General features: G+C 35.1%; 1 protein-coding gene across 8 annotated transcripts in view; it reads left to right on the forward strand.

Moving 5' to 3' along the window:
* Positions 1 to 16005, forward strand: part of ING3 (inhibitor of growth family member 3) — a 16987-nt gene extending 982 nt beyond the window's left edge. Inside the window, exons 2-12 of one of the 8 annotated variants that reach the window (XM_026067025.1) lie at positions 3415 to 3521; positions 3695 to 3795; positions 5146 to 5211; positions 6332 to 6428; positions 8901 to 8972; positions 9263 to 9382; positions 10703 to 10860; positions 11208 to 11398; positions 12495 to 12684; positions 13591 to 13629; positions 15108 to 16005. In XM_026067025.1, the coding sequence (XP_025922810.1) occupies positions 3700 to 3795; positions 5146 to 5211; positions 6332 to 6428; positions 8901 to 8972; positions 9263 to 9382; positions 10703 to 10860; positions 11208 to 11398; positions 12495 to 12684; positions 13591 to 13629; positions 15108 to 15224 (1146 nt within the window). In that variant the 5' untranslated portion in view covers positions 3415 to 3521; positions 3695 to 3699 and the 3' untranslated portion in view covers positions 15225 to 16005. The other 7 variants (XM_026067026.1, XM_026067024.1, XM_026067022.1 and 4 more) reach the window with 7 other exon arrangements.

Genomic DNA, 16005 nt, shown 5'->3' on the forward strand with positions numbered 1-16005 from the left:
TGGCCCGGCCCGGCCCGGCCCGGCCGACAGCGAGGTTTCTGCGCAGCTAGGATCTGACAGGAGCTTTGCTCCTGGGCTTGTGCTGCTCCCTAAGCATTTTCGGTGGCACGTCCCAAAGTCTTTAGATTTTTGATCCCTAAGAGCAGTGATGGTGGGTTGGAGCATGAGTTATATCCCGCTCTTTCAGCAGGTAGCCATATGCTGTTTCTGAAACGTTCCAGCCAGCTCCCCTCATGATCGCACATGTCGAAGTGTTTTCTTAGCCTCTTGTGCCTTAGCTGGCCCTTACCGAATATGCAGTCCACTTCAGGTTTCTCTGTTGATCTTCTTGTATATCTTCTGTTTATATCCTGATCTCAGATGCTGCCTAATTCCATTTTCAGGATTCCTTGCCTTTTGATCTTTCATGCAGTCTTATCTGTGACTTGTGTCAGAACACTAAAGGATTCTTTTCTTCCAGTTAGGTGCTGCTGTCATTTAACACACAATTAATATGTTCATGACCATAATGCAAAGGTCTTTTTTAATGAAATTAAAAGATGAGAGGAATCATCAATACAGAAGGTCTGGATTATCTTAAGGAAGAAGGAGAGCAAGGATTGAAGTAACAAGTCAATGCAGTACAGTAGTATGAAATGCAGCACCATGCTTTTAATACCTTGCTCTCTAGGAGCGCATCTCTTGAAAACAATAGTTTGACCTATAATTCTTTGAAGTGAGGTCTCAGGCTTGTTCTGGGGTATTTACTTTAGCTGTTCCAGCTGGTCTGTTTAACAGACTTTATTGATGCATGTTGCATGTTGAACCGGCTATAGGTTTTTCTGTATACTGTGGTGTAAGTGTTATCCTGGTTTCAGTGCTTAAGTCAAAGGACCTGAACAATGGCTCAGAAAATGAGCAATAGGAGATAATACTTATGAAGTAAGTGTCACTAGGGAGCACCAGGAGAGGGAGGAAGCAGCTTGCGGACTTATGTAGTTCCAGATAAGATCACAAATTTGTCTTATGTTGAGTGTGGAAACAACAAAGCTAGTAGTTTCTTAAAGTGTTTCAGAATGAGCTGACTAGCATTGCCAAGGTTGCAGTACTGTCACTTCCTCTGCCATAACTGGAAATGGCAAATGATACCAAGTATTGTATACTAAGATCAACCTTAGGCCCAGATAAAAAAAACTTCTCTTTTGGACATTGGTACTTTGGTAACTCTTGCACAGCAAGAGACAAAACATCCCAAGACATTACAAAACTCTAGAACTCTCATCTCTTCAATTGCCAAACTGCCAGCTGGATATTCCATATGAGCCAGATTATTCTGATGCTGTGAGATAAGTGACTTACTGTGTAGATTCACTGTCTCTGAAGTACTTGAAAACAGTGCTTATTCGAGTGATGCTGTCTCAGAACCCTACAAGAGTCATAATGAGATAACTGGGCTGCTGCCAGAGTTGATGGTGACTTTATAGTTTGTCCTGTTTGGATGACGTGGACTTCTAATGGGGCAGGTGCTGCTTCTTGTCATTGTAAGAAATATAAGCAAACCACCTGTATCTACTGTATGTCTTGATTAAAACTGCTGTGGGAAAAGTGAAGAGCATCCAAGTTGTGGCTTTGACTCTTGATCTCCAACTGAGACAGTTTTCATGTGGAACATAAAATATCTTTCTCTGTTGCAGTTCAAGTCATGGATTATCTTCCAGGCCTCCATGGTAAAATGTCAAGCTCTTGGAAAAAAGTTCTCTCTTCTAATAGAATTTCTGAGAACTCTCCTGCAAAATCTGTTCTAAGAAATTACTATGTCAGAATGTAGCATCACAGTTGTTTTAAAAGGAGGAAAAAAAAAAAAAGAAACAGAAAAACTGAAGGAACTTACATATACCAGAGAGAACCTTTTGGATAATTGAATAGGTCTGTCCTGTGTCCCCCTTAAGAGTCCTGACCTTTCAGGAGAGACCAAATTTCTTTGAAAGTTTTCCCATATGTAATTTCACACAGAGTGAAAGGTGCCCTCAATAAAAAGTAAAGAGGGCTTTTTTTTTTTTTTCTTCATGTCTGGGAAGCCATAATAATTATTGTCATCATCTAGCTGTTTTCATTCTTGGAATAGAAGATGGAGCATTTTATCCTTTGGGTTTATAAGCCAAATTATAGTAATTTGGCCAAAGAACAAAGCTGTTAGCTCACACTTTGTGAAGGCTTCTGCTTGCTTCCTATTCAGGCTTCTTAATCTTCTCCCAGAAGAACACAGTGCAAGTGGAAGGTGTATGTTTTACAGATTCTCTTAACCTGTTTTACACCAAAATTGTGTGACTACTTTGGGTGTAAATAATGTTGATGGGAGTCTGTGTAGTGACTGTTTTCGTTTGGGATTAATTGCTGTCTCTCCAGTCGGTTGTTAGCATCCTGTTGGTTCTGGTGCTGGGCCTTCCCAGCCTAGGCAAAATCAATAAATGTTCCTCTTGCATCATTTAGTGTACATGATCTTTGGTTATTTACAACTAGTTCTGGTCCTGAAAATTCACGAAGTAAGAAAACCTACAGGCTCCATTGGATTTGAAGAATTAGATCGTGCTTGCATACTCATGAGTTTCTTGATCTAGTTATTTAACTTTTTGAGATGATTGCCATCATGTGAGGCAGTTTTAATGGTGCATTCCAAAAAATATCTTGAGTGTTTTACACTGAGAGCCTGAAGGGGATAGGAAGTTGATACATTGTCATGTTTAATTTGAGACTATTGTCTGGACAGTATCACTGAGAGTTCTGTGAAAACAATTTTCAGTACTATCATCTATCCTGAGACTAGTAAGGCTGTCAAAGCTAGTTTGACTGAGGCAGCTGTTTGGTCTTGGAAATATGCAAGCTGTTGAATGGACAAAAGTCCAGCTGTTGAAATACTAACCTCAGTGCTTCTTTTGAAGGAGGGGAAGTGAAGGGAATCCTTGTTCCTGTCTTAATAAATAACCAAACCAATAACTTGTATTTTGACGCTTTTCTTTCTTATGATAATTAGTTTTAAAGAATGGGTAGCTTTATTTTTCCCCTTTTGATATTTCTCAGCTTCATGTAAGTGAGAATCCTGTCCAAGTAGCATCTTTTCAGTGGATTTACCCCTCAATTCTACTTTGGGGGGGTGGGGGGAATAACCTGAGTGCTTTCAATATACTCTCACTCTTCCTAGCAAATTATGGAGAGGACCTTGACTTAAAGGTGGTGGCTTTACTCTTCTGTTGCTCTACCTTTTTGAAGCACTAATTTTTTTTATCAATTATTTGGTTTTGTATTTGACTGTTTCTCTTAGGGGAACATTTTGTTTCCTGCTCATTTTGTAACTGGCTAGAAAGTTCCAAGGTCAGCAGTCTAGAGTCCTGGGTGAGGAGTTTGGGTCATGCTTTAAGTCACTACCACTGCTCTTAGGGACAAAAAACCTTTAGAACTTGGAGTCCTGCCTGTCTCATGCTGGAGAGCACAAGAACCTTGATGAGAATCCTACCAGGATGCTATTCTGCTTCTTGGAAGTTAAGGTAAATATTTCCCTACTCTGTCCGCTGCACTTGTTTTGTTTTTTTCACCTCTAATAGTTTGCACCTCAGTCCTGTCAACTTTGTTTAAGGAAAAAAAAAAATCCACCTTATTTTATAGTGTTTATGTACCTGAGAAGATAACGCACATCTTAAAATCTTTTCCTGTGCTACAGATGCAATGGATCAACTTGAGCAGAGGGTAAATGATTTTTTTATGAACGCAAAGAAAAACAAACCTGAATGGAGAGAAGAACAAATGACGTCTATCAAAAAAGTAAGGACCTCACAGGAGTGGGTCACATTTTTCTTTTGCAAAAGAAGGTAACCTTAGAGGGGAAAAAAAAAAAAAAAAAGATTTATAGCCACAATTAATGGAAACTTTAAGTCTTCAGAACTGTGGCTTCCCTCGGGCTTTCACAGAGATTCATAGAAGTACATAAGAGAAGAATGGCTGAAAGGCTTCCTTGATCAAGCATTTATCTTTAGTTTTACCCAATATGCACTAGTATTTTAAAAAAATTAGGGGTATGTAGTGGTGAGGATATGAGGTACTATGTTCTGAGCTCAGCCTTTTAACCTTTGTTTCTGCTTGTATGACATGAAGCTGCATAAATGAATTGACTTTCTTTCAGAGGATGTTTTCCAAGCTTAGGTTCAGCATTCCCTTTGAGTCTGCATAAGTCCTTGTATATACTATACTTACAGTATAAGTAGTGTTAGGGGGAGAGGGGTGGGAAGATGGATGCGTTTTGGCTTTTGTTTTATCCTTCAGCACTTAGATCTGGTAGTAGTATTGTTAGCAATGTAGGCCATCTCTTTTTGGAAAGAAGAATCCTTTCTAGCCTCCTACACTTGCTACTTTAGCCCCTTATTCAGCCAAGGGTTTTTTTCCTTAGTCAATACAAATGGATTTTCATTCATATATATATATATATATATATATATATATATAATATACACACACACACACACACACACATATACACACACACACACATATACTATATATATATATATACACACATATATATGTATATATAAAGTCAAAGCTCTGACTGCACCAGAATAAATTAAAAAAAAAATTACTTTTGACTTCAATAGGACCAAGATTTCACATAGTGTTCACCTAAGCAAGATACTTTTCAGTGGAAATCAGGAATGAAAAGACACTTAAACCTGTTTAAAACCAGAGTTAAAACATGCTTAAGCCTACTTAAAAAATAAAGTTTTTGTCTATGGATTTTCATTAATTAGAGCAGAGTTTAAGTTGTGTTGTTTTAGTTAAATTGTTTTATAATACATTTATATAAACTCTGAGAATTATATCTTATGTTGAGTCCATAAACTTATGCTGTATAATATAAAACAAGTCCAAGACTGTTTCTTTTCTTGCAGCAAACTAGCTTGTGAAATCTGACTGTCACTGTCAACATCTTGTGATTTGGCTTTTTCTAACACATAATTTTAGCTGATTGTTGTTTACAATACAGCTTCACAGTTTTTGAAAACTGACTCAGATCTCTCCTTTTGGCTTACATTTCACACTGGGTTACAATAATTAAAACAAATAACAGAAATTACTTCAGTTACATTCATCATTTAAAAAAAAATCTCTTCATAACAGGATTATTATAAGGCTTTGGAAGACGCAGATGAAAAAGTACAACTGGCTAACCAAATATATGACTTGGTAAGTAGGCAAAAGTGGATTACCTAAATTTGCACCCTAAGGAGTTCTAAACATTTTGATAAGTATTTCAACTGTGTTACCTGTATTTGTATGTCAGCTACATACAGTTGCCATGAAAGGGACACTTAACTTACTGACTTTAAGAAACTTTGTTGCTTTGAGTAATACAAATACAAAAAAAAATCCTAAAGTTGCCAGTTTTTTTATTCTTGTTTTTCATTGCTTTAGCTTTAAGCATATCTACTTTACATTTTCTCAGAGTACAGCACTTGCAAGTTAGACTGAAGTAAAATATAGTAGACAAAAAACAAATATTGCTTGTCTACCATTTTTCCACTTCAAACTGATAATGGATATAGGAACTTAACCTCTCTCATTTGCTTAGCTGGTAACTGCAAAAACCTGTTTAATTTGCAGTAGTTCAATGTATAGATAGGTATAGTATTCTGTTGTATGACTACAGATGAACAAAATGTTTTGAGTACAGTGTTTATTTCCAAGATGCTTAGGTGGTTTTTTTTTGTTTTTTTTTTTTTTTAATTTTCAGTATCCAAGAGCATGTCATACTTCACTCAAAAGCACAGAAGTCTTTTAAATTTTTGGTTTAGAGACCCATCTACTCAGTACTTAAGGCTACTGATGTATATAGTGGCATACAAATATTGTGGTTCAACAAAATACCCTCAATTTCTACATGCAGCAGCCCAGCCATTTCTAAGGTGCATGTTCTTTCTCTTCCCTCTTCTATACCCGTACCCACAATACCTCCAAACCCTCTTCTCCTTTTTTCTCAAAAGAAACACTTAACCCTGTATCTTGGAACATTACCTACAGTAAGAGGAGGGCTTCTAGCTGATGAGCCAATATGCAGCCTTAGTGTATGCTGTGATTGACTGGGCAAGTGAGGAGCAAGAGCTGTATTTTGGTGTTATTTCTAGTGTCACTGCTGAGTTAGGGAAATGTAGGTAACCAAGAAGTTACACTTCTGTGTGTGTCATGCTCAGTGCTGTATGCCAGAGAATTGCTGAAAGGGAAGTATTTAGCAGGGTCAAGATTAAGGGTGTAACTATTATTGTTTCAGAGTTGAATGTTGTTTATTGTTGGTTTGTCTCAAAAACAGGTAGACCGTCATTTGAGAAAATTGGACCAGGAACTCGCCAAATTTAAAATGGAACTTGAAGCAGATAATGCTGGAATAACAGAAATATTAGAGAGACGTAAGTATGCATACTTTTCTTAAAGAACATTGACACATTTTCTGTCAGTTTGAGAAATGAAAATACCATAAATTTGTTAGTGGCCTGTAATGTTTCCTCTTGTTTCAGAACTATGCTTTGACCTAAATACCTTGTATCAGTAAGTGATCTCAAGTTTTAGTTCCAGCCTCAGTGTTAATTGGTCAGGTCAAAATACAACTCAATATTTAGAATAACTTTTTTTTTTTTTTTTTGCAAAACAGTTGCAATTGTGAATTACTGCAATAAAGTACAAAATTCTTTAAACCTGCTTTCAACACCTGTATGTATTTAGATACTGCAGTGCAAACTTTCCACTTACCCAGTTGAAAACATACTATTCCTTACATGAATTGTTTACCACCAAATTGAGGAGGGGGGATGTTTTAGTTACAGTTGTGGAACGTCAAGTAAAATTAGGCACTCCCTGTGCTTTTGTGTTTTGGAGGGAAGGGAATGGGTTGTTTTGTAAAGGGGTAGAGAGGAAGAAGCATGTTGGGGAGGAAATCTGCATGCTTAACAAATGTTGCAATGCTAGTATTAAGAATGCCAACAAAAATATAATAGTATGCGTTTCTGAAGATTTTAAGATGTAGTGTGATAGCTTTATGGCTAGCTTGGTGTAGGAGAATCCAGTCTTTCTATATGCATCAACATTTATCAACATTTATCAACATTTAGATGTCAAGTTCAAATGTGGTTATAATAAAATTCAAAGTTAATTTAGCTATTGTGATTGTGGTGCTAGGAGTCGGTGACTGTTCTTCTGACCCAAGGCTAGTGAAATAGTAACCTAAGTGACACAAGGAGATTAGGAATACCCTTTCTTTGAACCTTGTATGGCTTTGTCACAAAAGATCTCTTTTTAGATATTTTATTTGTAATCACTTTTAAAATAACAGACACAAAAAGAAAAATGAAAAATAAGTGTTTTTAATGAAGTAGCAACTACATAAAAGGGTAACTAGTTTATTTTATTTGGAATCCAAGTTGCAGTTTTAAGTTGTGATACTACTTTTCAGTTGAGTTGTGTGATTGCTGAGGTGAGTAAAGAGAATTTTGAGAACTTGAAAGATAAATGTACCAAACTGCATATTACATCTTTAAAATACTCCATTTTTTTAAAATAAAATGACAAGTAGAAGCCTCTTTACATTTTAGCAGTCGGAGTAAATACGTATTATTGAAGTTCCGCCAGAGGGCAGCCTTTTGACTAATTCATAACATGATTAATGTTTGCTCAGCCAGACTATCTTCTTGTGCTTAGAACCTCTTCTAGAATAACTGATTACCTTTTCTTCTTTTTTTTTCTTTCTTTTTTAATAGTCTTATGTACTTTTTTAAAGCATTGATAGAAAAAGGAGTAAAGAAATGTGGAAGATACAGATTTAGAGAAATGAATTTGAATTACTTTCTTGAATTATTAAGTCTTTTTGTGTATAAGTTGCTTGGTATTGCAGTTAGTTCCAAATCTTTTCATCCTGAAGACTGATACAAACTGTTGTGTATTGTCTAATAGAAATTTACAGTCATTGTCTGTCCTGTGCTGTGATCATTTAGGCTTATGACTAACATTACAAGAAATGTTATTCTTAGCCATAGATTTGGATCCTTCTTTTGTCATACTCTCAACTGAAAGAGTAGTGTGGGGTTTTTTTTTAAACAAATTTCTCTTGCCTTCTCTTGACTCAACAAAACAAATATGTGAGAGCTTGACTTTTTTTTTAATGTGGTATAGAAGCTACTACAAAAATGACCTCAGAATAATTTTTCAAGAACAGCATAAACAAAGTACTGCTACAAAAAAGTGTGATAGTTTGACAGGTTAGATCAATCAGAATCGGGATTGCTGAAGTCTTGTGTTCTCCTGTCTGTTGGCATTTGGCTTACTCTCCTGCTGCTGCAGAAAATAAGAATGCTGATCTGAAGCCCTTAGTATTGAATGTTAGATCATCTTAAAAGACACTTCTACTCCTTGGATGTTTTGACTCAGTGTGACAAGATGGGAGTTTGCCTTATGAATACAGTTTACCTGTTACTGTATTTTAGCACTTTTCTCTTCATGAATGTAATTATGATCTTCAATTTACATCAGTGCAGATCAGTACTCTTGGTGCAGCAGTCTACAACCATCACTGGCCTATGTGCAACTCATTGGAATAGGTGGCACGATGTGGGCAATGTTGCGTCTTCTCTTTATTGGTCTTGCATTTAACTTCTTGATTTCGATAATTGTATGGTAGCAGTCATCAATTTTTAGTTTAAAACTGTTTTGCTCACTGGCTCCTTGTTGTACTATGGGAGTGGTTTCAACTCACTTTAATCAGAATGATTTTTTCCAAAGTGTAATTGTATAGTGATTTGGTTAATATTATAAAGATTCACTTAGTATGTAAAAGTCAAAATCATTTCAATGATGATTTTCAAATCTTCCTCTCCTTAACTCTGTGTTAGGGTCTCTGGAGCTGGATACACCATCACAGCCTGTGAATAACCATCATGCCCATTCGCACACTCCAGTAGAGAGTAAGTTCTTGTGACTTAAACATGTTCACTTTTTAAGTTTTCTTATTTGTTGTCAAGCAGTATTAGAAAAAAAAATCCAAAACTTTATATTTTTTTTCCCTACAAACCCTGGAAAAAAGTCGTTATAATGCAGTGATAATAATGTCTATTCAGAGGAATTGCAAGAATAAAATAACAAGGTTTTACTGGAGGGATTTAGTTTAGAATGCTGTTTTATTATCTCTAGTTATAGTTTTACTTTCAGGCTGAAAAGCTTTAGAGTTGAAGTTCACTACACTTGTTTTATTTAGAAAGGAAACACAATCCATCTTCTCACCATAGTACAACAGATCACGTTCCTGAGAAGAAGTTTAAATCGGAAGCTCTTCTATCTACTCTCACTTCAGATGCTTCTAAAGAGAATACACCAGGTAATCTTAATTGTCATTGCATTTTATTACTTTTTAATAGGAAGACATGAGATCCAATTATCTGTGAATTGCACTGGGTTTTGAGATCAGAGGCTAATACGCTTTAATGGTTTTGCAGTCATTTGAAGCATGAGAAATTGCAGGCATTGTTACCCATCTATGTTGTCCATGAAGCACATCAGGTTAGTTGTCATTTGACAACTGTGTTAGCTGTTTCTTTTTCTTCACACTGCTTGGAAGAGGATAGCAGTACGGTTTCATTCAATCAGTAGCAGAAATACTAGATTCAATGCATTCTTATTTTTGGAAGAGAAAGCAGTGCAACTACTTGCAAGGTAGGGGAGAAGAATTTTCACTCTTTTTTTATTTTTAAAGGGTGTTTGTGACCTATTATTCAGCTACAGTAAGATAAAATCCGTTGGAGTGTTGTGCATTTTAAAATAGGTGAGAAGTCCTTTTGAGTAGTGAATTTAAAAAAACCTTTGCTGCTTATTTTCAAAGTGAGGATGTTTCATAGTTTCTTTTGTGGAAAATGAAAGCATTGTATTTTGTACATAACATTTTTCCAAAATACTGTGCAGAAATGAATTTATCTCTTTTTGCTTTAGAGTTGGAAGGTCTGATACATCTGAATCACAGTTGTCTGTAGCCAAATTATTCAGTTACTGTGACCTATTTGGAGAGAAAAGGTGGCTTTTTTTTTTTTTTTTGTGGACTAATCCTTCGGAACTGTAATACAAATTAAGTATTTCAGTGTCTCACTACAGTAGGTTTTGGAATTTAGTGCTGTTCACCACTTCTATATAGGTCTTCGTACTCTCTTCTTGTAAAGCTCCTTAAGAAAAAAAAAAGGCAAATGAAATGGAACTGCATTTGTTGAGCAGCTGTCAATCTGTTGATTGCTATGGAAATTTGTGTTTTGTTAAAATTGTTGTGATCTATAGTTTTTAGAATTAAGATGCATTTCAAGTGTTATTTTAGAAACAGTATTGTTGTACAGTCAAACTTCTACTTTCTTCTTGATGATAACTGCAGTGAGTGTTGTTTTAGCTTGTTTATACAGACATAGCAGCTGGACTGAGCAGGGACTCTTTGCACATGAAGATAGATGGGGAACAAATTTTTTTTTTTTTTTTTTTTTTTTTTAAGCCAATGCTGGCTGTGTTAAATAACTTTTCCAACATTTTTCAAAATGATCATACTACTCTGATGCATAACCAGACTACCTAATCTTTCACTGGTTGTCATATATAACTCTTCTTAAAATGCAAAGGTATTTAGTTTCATTTTGAATTTCATAAATGTATTCTGTTCATCAAGGGTGTCGAAACAGTAATTCATCATCCTCTTCAAACAATGCATACAATACAAACTCTTCTCAACCATTGGCATCATATAACCTGGGCTCATTATCTTCAGGATCTGGGGCCGGTGCTATTACCATGGCAGCAGCTCAAGCAGTGCAAGCCACAGCACAGGTAATGTCAAAACATTCTTGAAAGTCTGCCTCCATTATTGGTTAAGGAAAAAGACTAGTGATTTTTTTTGATCCGCATTTCCATGATCACTTTCAGCTGATACGATTCAGTTTTCATATTACCACTGTTCTTTGTATACTACAATTTCATCTTGTAAAATTTGCAGAAAGGGACAGCTTGTTATGTAGCTTTTCCTATGACATTCTTACCCATTTTTACCACTTACTATACATTGTTTTGTTCATGGGGGTAATTAATGAACCTCTGCAAATAGTAGTTTGCAGCCTGGTGTGTCCTATGTATGAACTCTGCTGTGTAATCTGATACAGTATCAGTATTCCTTTTAGATGAAGGAAGGAAGAAGAACATCCAGTCTAAAAGCCAGCTATGAAGCATTTAAGAACAATGATTTTCAGATTGGAAGAGAATTTTCACTATCTAGAGATTCAACTGGATATTCATCATCAGCTCTGGCATCTACGTTAACACAGACGTTAAGTTCATCAACCACAGATTCACGAAGTGGCAGAAAAAGCAAGTAGGTTTTCATTCTTGTTGACTGCAGTTATAGTTTAAGGCAACTAAACTTTCTTTTAAAATGCATGGCCTGTGTTAGAAATACTTTGTATTTAATATTCCTGGGACAACAGCCCATACAATACAAGGTAGTTATTGCCTGCTGTCTTTTTTTGTTCAGGGCTTTCTTGTTTTGTTCTCTTGCTTTTCTTTTTATTTAAACAAACCCACTCCAGGATTTTAAATAAAAGTCTTCATTTGCTTTTTGTTCTGTTACATAGTCTGGTTTCTTTTCTCATTGTTCTGGAGTGAAGATTTGGCCTAAAATCAAATATTAGAAATTACTATGCAATGCTTTGTAGATGGTTTTGAAATAGATCTGTGAATCTGCTTCATGCCACTTTGCAAATAATCATGACACTTTTGAAGGATGAACATCTAGGACAGGAAGCAGAATGGATTCTATGTCTGATTAATTTAAAAGTATTTGAAGATTCTAGTACTAGTACTAGAAAGAGCTCATCTGAGAATGCCCGTCCTTTTAAACTGACTTACACATTTTCTGTTTCATACAAACTTGCATGCATTCACAGTTCATTTAGTAATTGCGTCTATGAAATGTTTTTCATCTACAGCTGTCTTGGGTGTCAGATCTGACCTATAAGCAAAAGCTTAGTATTTGTGTACAGGCACAGTTCTAAAGGACTGATGGTGCTTGAGTGGGCATTAACATAGAATCAGTCATCTTCAAAAACAGCTATCCATTGTACATGACATGTATAACATTTATATGCAAATTCTGTTTATTTTATTGGTAATAATTTTTATGGAGACTTGACACCAGGGCTATCGATGAAAAATGTTGTGAAGAAAAACATTCATTGAAGCCATTTGACAGCTTAAAGTTGTTAAATTCCATTGATTAGAATAATGTATTGTATTTGTAGGCATGGATTGGTTTCCTTGTCCAAGCAGCATTCAATACATCCATCTCGGTTCTTGAAATCTGTTATGGAATGACACTTAGAGATTTACATTCCATAATGTTTCAGAGTCTGTGAAGTATTTGCTTTGTGGTAGTAAATGTGTTTATAGTATGTTATTTTTAATTTGTTCAGAAACAACAACAAATCCTCAAGTCAGCAGTCCTCATCGTCTTCCTCCTCGTCCTCTCTATCATCATGTTCTTCATCTGCATTAGCACAAGAACTGTCTCAGCAAACAGCAGTAATACCAGAGTCTGATTCTAATAGCCAGGTTGACTGGACCTATGATCCAAACGAACCACGTTACTGCATTTGTAATCAGGTAAGAAAGACTTCCAACCTGAAGTATAATCAGAGCTGCTATTTCCTTGTAGTTTACCTTCCTTCTGTAATTGCTAATTTAAAAACAGATCAGAATTTCACTACTGAAGATAGAATGTTTTTAGTATTTACCTGCTGGTGATATGAGTAGTGAACTCATCTGTTGAAGTTAAAAACAAGTAAGTTTTTCTGTGATGTAATATATCTGGAGAGTTCTAAAACTTTTACTCAAGGCTTGAAGACTTCAAGATTGAACAGGTTCATAGTGAATTTACTTAAAATTCCAAGTTAGTACGGAAGATCATTTGCTGGGTCTCTCCTACTTTCTTTCTTGTTAAGAATAATGGAGAAACTACTAGTTTTGTAAAAGCCACCCAGAAACTTCAAAGGATGAAAGAGGACATGAGGGGTTTTTTTTTTTTAATGTCTGTTCTTATTTTAAATACTTTTAAGTGTGCTAGGGTGGTGTTTTTTCAGTTTATAGTTTTGGGGTTTTTTTTAATTCTGTTGAAAGCATTTGGTATTTTCAAATAGTAAAAGTGCTTGAAATTGTCATGTTTGCAAGGGAAATGCCAAACAGTAGTATCATTGTGAAATCTGGACTGGTAATGTGCTGGGTACTGTTGTTCAGACCAATTAAGTGCTTAGTTCAGGTTTTGAATGCTGACCTTTCTTATCCAACCTGAAATATGCATAAATATAATTTCTTTTTTTGCATAAAAAACAGGTTTTGGAAATCAGTTTGGTATTAGCATAACATTCTTCAGATTGTATAACAAATAAAAAATCAAAAGATTGTTGCTGCTGTTAATGAAAAATTTCTCAATGGAAAAACTCAAATATTAGGCCTTTGAAAATGTCAGTTGCTTATAATTATTAATAACTATTTTTTTATTCTTTTAATTAGGTGTCCTATGGTGAAATGGTAGGCTGTGATAATCAAGATGTAAGTAACAAACTCCTAAAGATTCATGAGAGAGGCTTGTGCATATAATTATTGCTTACAGAAGTTAACTTTCTTTAGAGTAAGTTTTAGAGTAGAGATTTTTTTTTAATTTGTTTTCAGTTTTACTCTCAAGTACAGAATGATGAAGCTTTTTGGTTAAAAACCAAGTAATTCTTTTTCCATACTTGTTCCCTACCCCACCTTAGACTTAGCAGTGATCTTAAAAAAAAAAAAAAACATACTTTAAACATGTAGGATGTGTGGAAGAAAGTGGTGAAAGAAGAAAAGATGGAAGTAAGTTTTTAATATTATTAATTCCAGATGCTTAAGTGTTCTATTTATTCCTCCTTACTTCAGCAGAAAATGGCTCAGTTATTATATGTAATGAAGGTATTTGTACACTGGGATCATTGCTTTTAAGAACTTCTAAGCTTATTTAGATCTGTTCTAAACAAAACCTCTGTGCTTACTAATTTTTTTGTGGTTGAAAGAATATTTTTGCTAAAAACCAAAGCATATGCAAAAATAGAAATTAAATTTTGAACACTTGTATTAAACAAACTTGAATATTTCCTCAATTATTCACTGTCTTAAATGTTGTAACACTACATATTAGTGATTTGCTTTCCTCTATGAGCAGCTTCAAAATTAAAAAGGCTTGTTCCAACACTAAAGCTTTCTTTAAATATTGGAAATGTACCACTTACTATTCTGATATTTATGGATTTCACTCTTGCTACTTCAGATTTTTCATTCTTATTTCATCTTTCATGACTTGTATTGAGACTGAAGGAATCATGCAGAAAGTCAGTTAGTGGAAGAATGAAGAAAAAGCTAGAGGTTTGCAGTAGATATTAGAAATGGTAGTAGAGCCAGGTTCATAGACAATTTCATGAAAATCTTAAACAGAAGTAGAGCTTAAGTGTTTGGTAAAAGTACGATGGAAATGTATGTTTGGGTTGAACCATTCTTTAGGAAACTTCTCCCCATCTGTCTCCAGAGTTCAAACTATTTTAGATGACTTTATCCATTTTCAGGAAGGTTTGACATATTTAAAATGCCCTTTATTTCTGGGTACTTTTAGCTGTGTCACTACTAGTACCAGTTGTCCCATTCAAATAAAAAAAAAGTTTTAAAATAGTTGAACAGAATGATTTAATAATTGACATACTTCTTCATTTACACAGAAGTGAGTAACAATTACATCTGTGTCACTTAAGGTGTTGTCAAACTAGATATTTCCTAAGCATAATATACTTAATTTGCTCTGTTATGTTGATCCATGTGTGACTTCTAGAATTGTTATTGCTTTCTTTGAGCATACGTTAGAGACTGACGTACTGTTCTCATTTTGTCCTGTGACTTTGTGTGAAAGGCAGAATCTGTGCTTCTTATTGGTGCTTCATTTTTATTGAATGGTTCTTATGACGGGTGTTTAAAAAAAAACCCAAACCCTCTCTTTAACTCTGTTTTTATAGTGCCCTATTGAGTGGTTCCATTATGGCTGTGTTGGACTGACAGAAGCACCAAAAGGGAAATGGTACTGTCCACAGTGTACAGCTGCAATGAAGAGAAGAGGCAGTAGACATAAATAAGCTTCTTCATTTGGAAAACAAATTACATACTAAAGATTTTATAGAGGACTGGGCGAGGGTGGGCGGGGAGGGAACCCACCACACTTTTTGCAACTACTTAAAGAAGGGTTAACATAGCAGTCATAAGATCTTGGAACTATTGATTTTGCTAGTTGTGTTTTAATATTGTAAGCAAATTATTTATGCACATTGATGTGCTACAGATATTATTCCAGTGAGCCTTGGATTGTTCCAGTGGCCAACATATGCAGACATTTGTACTCAAACCATTTTCTCTAAGCAATGGGCATTCTACAATAATTCAGTCTTCAAAGAATTCTGATAAGATTTTAAATGTATGTTTTATATTCAACAGATATATTCTGCTGCATGTACTGTACTCAAGAGCTGTTATGTAACATTATGTATATAAATGGTGCAAAAAGTCAGTGCTTCTAAAAAGAATATAAGACAGTGGTTTTTAAAATGCCTTTATAGCTTTGGTTCTTTATGAAACTTAATTCAGCGGGCTGAAGAAAATGGTTCTTGTATACAGCAGGCTGTTGTCCTCTAGGGTACTTGAGTATGTAAAAACAAAAAAAAATGCTGTAGAATAAAACAAACTTGTGCCATTAGTCTTTATGTGTTTCTGCCCCAGAGAAGGTGCAGGTCATAAGAGGAAGAAAAAAAAAGGTGTTAAAGTGATGATAAATTTTTATACCAAATGTGTTTATTTTTTTGTGCAAGTAATCCTTTAAATTTGAATTGTATTAGGTGTTAAAATAAAACAAAACAACCTCAA

This window comes from Apteryx rowi, unplaced genomic scaffold (assembly GCF_003343035.1).
Source record: "Apteryx rowi isolate R43461 unplaced genomic scaffold, aptRow1 scaffold_252, whole genome shotgun sequence".
NCBI lineage: Eukaryota > Metazoa > Chordata > Aves > Apterygiformes > Apterygidae > Apteryx > Apteryx rowi.